The sequence below is a fragment of the Glossina fuscipes genome, unplaced genomic scaffold (genome assembly GCF_014805625.2).
Source record: "Glossina fuscipes isolate IAEA_lab_2018 unplaced genomic scaffold, Yale_Gfus_2 88, whole genome shotgun sequence".
NCBI classification, from domain to species: Eukaryota; Metazoa; Arthropoda; class Insecta; order Diptera; family Glossinidae; genus Glossina; species Glossina fuscipes.
Genome location: NW_023998442.1, coordinates 1,175,776 through 1,182,470, shown reverse-complemented (window position 1 = coordinate 1,182,470; position 6,695 = coordinate 1,175,776). Strand labels below are relative to the sequence as shown.

General features: G+C 35.1%; 1 protein-coding gene across 1 annotated transcript in view; it reads right to left on the bottom strand.

The window, feature by feature from the left end:
• Positions 1–2,465: 2,465 nt before the first annotated feature.
• Positions 2,466–6,695, bottom strand: part of LOC119638339 (sodium-coupled monocarboxylate transporter 2) — a 19,979-nt gene continuing 15,749 nt past the window's right edge. The window contains exons 2-9 of the mRNA XM_038035078.1: positions 6,410–6,692; positions 6,227–6,344; positions 3,980–4,047; positions 3,767–3,918; positions 3,566–3,706; positions 3,027–3,510; positions 2,815–2,948; positions 2,466–2,736 (exon numbers count right to left, since the gene is read on the bottom strand). Coding sequence (XP_037891006.1) covers positions 2,466–2,736; positions 2,815–2,948; positions 3,027–3,510; positions 3,566–3,706; positions 3,767–3,918; positions 3,980–4,047; positions 6,227–6,344; positions 6,410–6,692 — 1,651 coding nt within the window. The remainder of the gene's footprint in view (positions 2,737–2,814; positions 2,949–3,026; positions 3,511–3,565; positions 3,707–3,766; positions 3,919–3,979; positions 4,048–6,226; positions 6,345–6,409; positions 6,693–6,695) is intronic.

Sequence of the window (6,695 nt, the reverse complement as noted above, 5' to 3'; positions counted from 1 at the left end):
AACAAAAAAAAAATTTTAAAAATCAATAAAAAAATTGTAAATTTTGTCACCGTTAAAAAAAAAAAGAACTTGACTTTTTATTCCTATCACAGCAAATTTTGCTTAGTAAAAATCTGCTTAAATGTTGAATAACTGCAGAGGACGTTAGTCTTTTAATAATTAGTGCAAGCAATGCTGCAAAGCCTTTCAAAATTATTACAACATGTATTCAGTCGCCTAAATTGCTTGCTTGATTATGCAATTTTGTGAACGCCGCTCTTCTTTACTGCAAGCCAAAAAAAAAAAAAAAGAAAAAAAAAACCCATGAAGTTGTAATAACAAAAGTTGTTTGCATTAATAAGTTTTCTACAGCAAAAAACTTTCATTTTCCCATTGTGGCTAGAAAGCTGCGAACAGCTGAAGCGAAACTTCAAACACCCGTAATAAGCAAATTTTTGAAGCATTCGTTTTTTCTAATCGATTTGCATTCATACATTGTGCTTCATTACAACAATAGGCGTCCAAGACATTCCCCAAAGAAGAAGAATTCCTATAGAAAGAAATAAAACCTATCCTAATATAAGATCTGAATTGAGAATAGTCCTAAAAGGGAGAGCGATCCTACAGTTGAAAATTTAAAAGTACAGGAAGGATTTTTTTTTCGATAGAACATGCGCGACGGGGACACTATCGACAACCTGCTAAAAGTAAAAACAAGTGAAAAGACCATAGTCAGCCATGGCCCACCATTAAGTACTCTACTCTCCAGTTACTTATATAACGACTTTTCATAGTAAAGTGTTATTTGGAAAATGGCGGAAAAGGTCGTTCGATTTGAAAATTTTTAATAGCCTTCGTGCTTGAGCCAAAATATGTCAGTATAAAAACTTTCATCAGAATTTCTTAAAAGTTGCGACCTGAAAGCAAGATGGACAGACAAGATTAGATCAATTTAGAAAATGATATTGAATCGATCGCTGATCTAGCTTACGTCCTTCTGGGGGTTGCATAACGCACAATTTATAGTAACCTTGAACCACGAGCCGTGTAGGGTATAAAAACTATCAAGTGCAAAATAATTTCCTTATCGCTTTTTCTAAGACACGACATTATCGTATCTGTGGCTGTTTAGTTACAACTTCTTCATAGGCAGACACCATCTGTAAGTTTTATGCAATAATACAAGCCATCTCAGTGACACCATATTTGGCAGTGCCGATTAAAGCAAAGAAAACCCTCCAAACACGATAAGGGATACTCTCCACTTCATTTTCTTTCATAGTCATTTATTAAGTAACCATAAAGTTATGGGCCTATTATTTAGTTACAGAGTTGCATTTCATATGCAAAAAGAAACTGTAATATAAGTGAATATAAGTAAGTGAGCACCTCGCTTCACAAACTTCGTAACCATCAATTCTTACCAACAAAGGATTCAAAGAATTCAAAGAATCATCGAAGGATTCCATATTCAGTGGTAAGGCATGCCAATATCTAAGATATTCTTCTATACTATTCGAATAGTAAAGGATCATTGGGCTGATGAGTTAGATAAACGTGGTATTAATATTGCAAGGGTTTCTATTCGATCTAGAGAACTGCAGTCGTTCGATGAAAAAGGGTGGAAATCGAGTTTAAATGATTTTGAAGAGGTAGATAGATAAGCAAGCTGAATTTTAGATAATCGGGAATAGAGAATTTTATTATTATTATTATTAATTTCGCCAGAGAAAGAAATTCTAAGACTAAACTCTTAAAAGCACTAGCATCTAAAGGCTATCGGCTTTTATTAAAAACTCTACCGCACTTGAGATTCGAACCCACGGCCATTGACTTTTGCTAGTCGAGATTCCTCGCCTTCGGCTACTCAGGCGGATAGAGAATTTTAAAAAAGCATGCACAAAAGAGAAGATGTGGTCTCTAAGTTTGACGCTATAAACAAAACGTGTTATACAATTAACAACACTTTGAAGCCTATCGAAACTTAGATTACACCTTGGGCACCCAGAAAAGACGTGACTACAATAGTTAATAGTAATATGGTAGAATAGTATTCGCCGTGAGAAAGGAAAGCGTAATGGCATGTTCAACCTTTAGACGTGAATACAGACTTAGCTTGGGCAGTTTTCGGAACGTAAGACAAACTTTAACGGAAACATTGTCAATGCGGGAACTAACGTTGAATTCGCAATCAAGGTTTGTCCTAAAACATTACATTGAATCTACAAGACCAATGGAATAACCAGATGTTTTCTCTTACTTAATTCGACGGAAAGCGTTGTTGAATTGTAACGATTTGCTGAAAAAAGAAATTCTTGCTACGATATGGCACAAGGTTTCTCTTATTCAATATCTGCATAGTTCAAGTATAAACATTTCTTCGATAAATACATTTTTAATGTTTTTTTTATTTGTTTATAGATTGCTGCTTTATTAATACGAAATATAATAATATAAGACTAATTGGCTAAATAATAAGAATTAATTTATGACTTCGGGATTTCCTTTATCAAAATTTCAGGCAGTTCGTCCGTGCGCGTTAGTTCGTAGCGAAGAAGTGGTTGTATAACAGGTGATAAAAACTTTGGATCAAATTTAGCATCTTTTCCAGGCGGTAATATATAACTCAAAGGTATGCCGACAATAAACACTACAGAAGCACCTAAGACCATATACCAATTAAAGGAAACATTTAAAATATTAAATGACTCTTTTGGAGGCGAATCCGTTAAAAGAAGTGAAGTAAAATTCTCGAAACTAAAAATAAAAAAAAATAAAAAAAAGGAGGAGGTTACATTATGGTTCACAAATTAAATGTGAGATAAGCGTAGTTACTTTTGCATTAGATTACTGCCATTGACGCAAGATTCTGTAGAGGTGGGTAGAGGTTCATAACTTATCCCGCCCTGAGCCCCCAAGACAATTACCAGCATGGTTAGCATACTAGCTGCAACCGCACAAAAAGCAGCCTATTATAAGATCATGCAAAAGAGAAGAAATAATATCGACTGCATTTGCGCACATGAAAACTTAATTAAGAGTACTACCCGGCCGTGTGACTGAGGTATCAACATGCCCAGTAGAAAAACACCAAATACAGCACCAAATGTTACACCGGTGATTGAATAAAGCATTTGTATAATGGATGAAAACTTTTCGACAATTACACCAGCTGCTATACAGTATAGACCAGTGAACAGTACAATGGATTTCATAATGAAATTCGCCCTACTTTCCGTGTGCTTGATACGCGGTTTAATATAGTCGAAATAAACAATGCCGGCTAGAGAATTTAAACTAGCCGACAAAGTGCTTAAAGCAGCACTAAACACACAGGATATGAAAACGCCTGGCATGCCTTTCATGTAACCCACTATATCCTGTACGAAGAAAGGCATTAACTTGTCGGCTTTTTCCACAAAACCAGCCGCCACAGGATCACAGTCATGATAGCGTGCATACATAACAATACCAGTCAATGAATTCAAGAACATTATGATCGCAAAGCCGATACCAAATAGAAACAAAGATCTGTAAAAAATACAATGCAGTGCTTGGCCTGCAATGGGAAATATTTTTTACTTACCTTTGAGCGTGCTTTAATGAAGGTAATGATACAATTCTCTGCACACAACTTTGATTCATGCCTACATATGAAGTCCAGACTACAATAGCACTAGAGAAGCAATTCCAAAATGTGGAACGTGTTGTAGCATCAAAAGTAAAACTGAAAAAAAACTATTATATGAAGTCTGAGAACTGCATCTCTTTGAAAATCAATTCTCACTTTATGTCCAAGCGTTGGCCATCAGTAGCCAATCGGAAAACTTCGCTGAAGCCACCTACTTTTATAATACCCAACACAAATACTAATATAACCGATGTTAACATAACAGTACCTTGTACCACATCGGTCCATACGACAGCTTTGATGCCTCCCTGCATGAGATAATAGAAGAAATTCTGAATTCCAGCAACTTAAGACTTTTCGAATACTTACAACCATAGTGTAGAAGACGCAAATGGAACACACGATGCCATTAATAAAGTGTATATTGAAACCGGTAACTATGGAAAAAAGAATGAAGGCCTTGAAATGAATAAACATACCAGACTTTATTATTGCTACAGATAATAGCTTTGTACATTTAAGCGCGGACTGCGAAGCTACTTTTCTTATTATCTTTTTCTTCTTCTTTATAGCAGATAAAAAATACATGAAATAATTGTGTACAATTGTTCCAAGTCAAAAGATCAGCGATATAGATATGTTTAGGACGTTTGTTCGACTGTACAGAGGCTTTTGGTTTATATATCCATTACTGAAGGATGAGGGGTTCATTTGGTGAAAACATTTGAAACGCCCAGAAGGAAGCTTCAGAGATTATTGTCTGCTGTAAACATTCTCTTGTCCACAAAAACATTCTCTTGTCCATGAAGCTATCGACTCCAAATTTCGCAAATCATTGAAAGTTCTTCCGCGCAGGTTGGTATTAAAAATGGGCAAAATCTACAAAACAACACACCTAAAGTTTCAGAAAATACCGCTCATGACCGTGGTTCAACAATTATTGCACTTTGTTATGTGTTGTTGCCATTCAGTTTGTGTTCTATCGCTCGTTAGCAAATCGCCGAAAAACTCTAACGCAGTCTGAGGGAAAGGCCATCAAAATTGAATGTTTTGACAGGCTGCATCATTCTTCACCACACTAAGGTTTCCAGATCACCAGGATTCTGGCCGATTTTCTCTCAATTTCGCATGGGGTATACACTTCAATTGAAAGTGCCTTAACTACCACTAAAGGATAAGACATACCTGACCGGCAACTATCAAACGACGTCGACGACTAGGATTATCTGCGATAAGAAATCATCAATGCGGTAGACTTTAAATCTAATGCCTACATAGATATTTTTTTATTCCAACAGAATGTTCTTTTAAGAGAACGATATTGAAATCAATTAATTAACAAATAGTTTAACCTAAAAAGTTCTTATGCGGATTGCGAACTGAGGTTATTTTGTGAATGATATTTATAGAAAAAATGTATGAGCTGTAACGCAGACACGAACAATGAAGATGGCATGAAAAGCAAAAACGCTTGAAAAGGTAGTCTAAGTTTCTGGTATCTACAGAAAAACTTTGCTACTTAAAGTATAGGTTTTTTAGAGGAATCCAGCAAGAGATAATCTGCTGAAATGATTTCAATAGTTTCTATAGAGTTTTTAGGGAATGTAAACTATAAGATATTTTTGTAAATGAACTATGATTAAGAAAAAGTAAAGTTTATCCGCATTTGATCAAGAAGAAGAAGATTAATGAGTTGCAGCAAAGCCGTGGGAGATAATGACAGCGTACTTTAGCTATAAAAGAACTTTCACTTGACGGTCTAGGTCACAATGGATTTACGATAAACATTTATGCAGACATGGCATCTTAACGGTCAATGAGAAATGATCCATAGGCTAATGTTTAAGAAAGGATTTCACAAGTCTACGCAGAGATTTTCTTAGGCGGTCTAATGCAATAAAAAATTTACTGAATAAGTGAATAAATTAATCATTAGACAAAATAGTTCATAAGGTTTTCATAAGGAACGACATTTATAAGAATTAAATTTTATAAATAAATTTTTATGTTTAAGAAAGAGAAGCGGAAAAATGGTCAGTACTTCCTTGTAGACGTCATAAAGAATGACAACCACATACTCTGGCTATATTCAAAAAACTAAAAACGTCTTCGATACAGTCCAAATTTCGATCATATAGGTAATCATATCGATCAAGAGTATATATATATATAATCTTTGCAAGAAGTTCTTTTTACATTTGTGTTATAATTATTGATCGTGAACACAAGAAATAGTAAAATGTTTGTGATTATGCTGCCATTTTTTCACACTACAGCGTGTAGTTTATCTGCGTGGACTATATAATTCGCACTACATTATCTTTGAATTATAGACGTCTTTGCGTCCTTACTGTGGTACGAAGAAGGATAAAGCAGAGCACAATAATGTAAGGTATTCTTTAAAGAGGAAGAGCTGAGTTTTTCAAACTACTACGCTCTGAAGAGCCACACATTTGTCATTGTATTTTAGCAACCTTTCATAACTATCGAGGGTACATAAAGAAAAGGAAGAAAAATATTGATAACGTTTAACAGGTTCTTGATCTTAAAATGCAAAAGCTTTCGAAATCAATCATTTAAAGTTGAATCATCGTAAAGGTTGAACTGATCACTTACCCTGAGCAAAGGCCAAACTCGGTATAAACATGTACAGAGGGAGAATAAAGCAGAGATTACCCACAAAAGAAAATGTCATCAAATCGCGCGTCTTGCTATTAAAACGCATTTCCAAGTACTAGAATACAAAGTAATGCATAAATTCTTACATTCGTTTGTTGCCAATTTTTCATATAAACAAACCTCATAACAATTGGAAATGTTATTGTTGTAGAATACTGGTATCACTATATAATTTATAATCGGTATGATAATGATCATAGCAATTACATTGAAAGCCCAATTAATTCCAAAGGAGTAACTTTCGGCTGGTATGGCCATAATTGCGACGGCCGACAATTGACTGGCGACCAAAGATATGGCTATAGGTAGCGTTCGCATACGTTTACCGCCATGTAAATACTCGGCGGTAGTATTTTCACTTTTTTGCACGAAACCATAATAGACACCAATAGCCGCCGAAATGCTT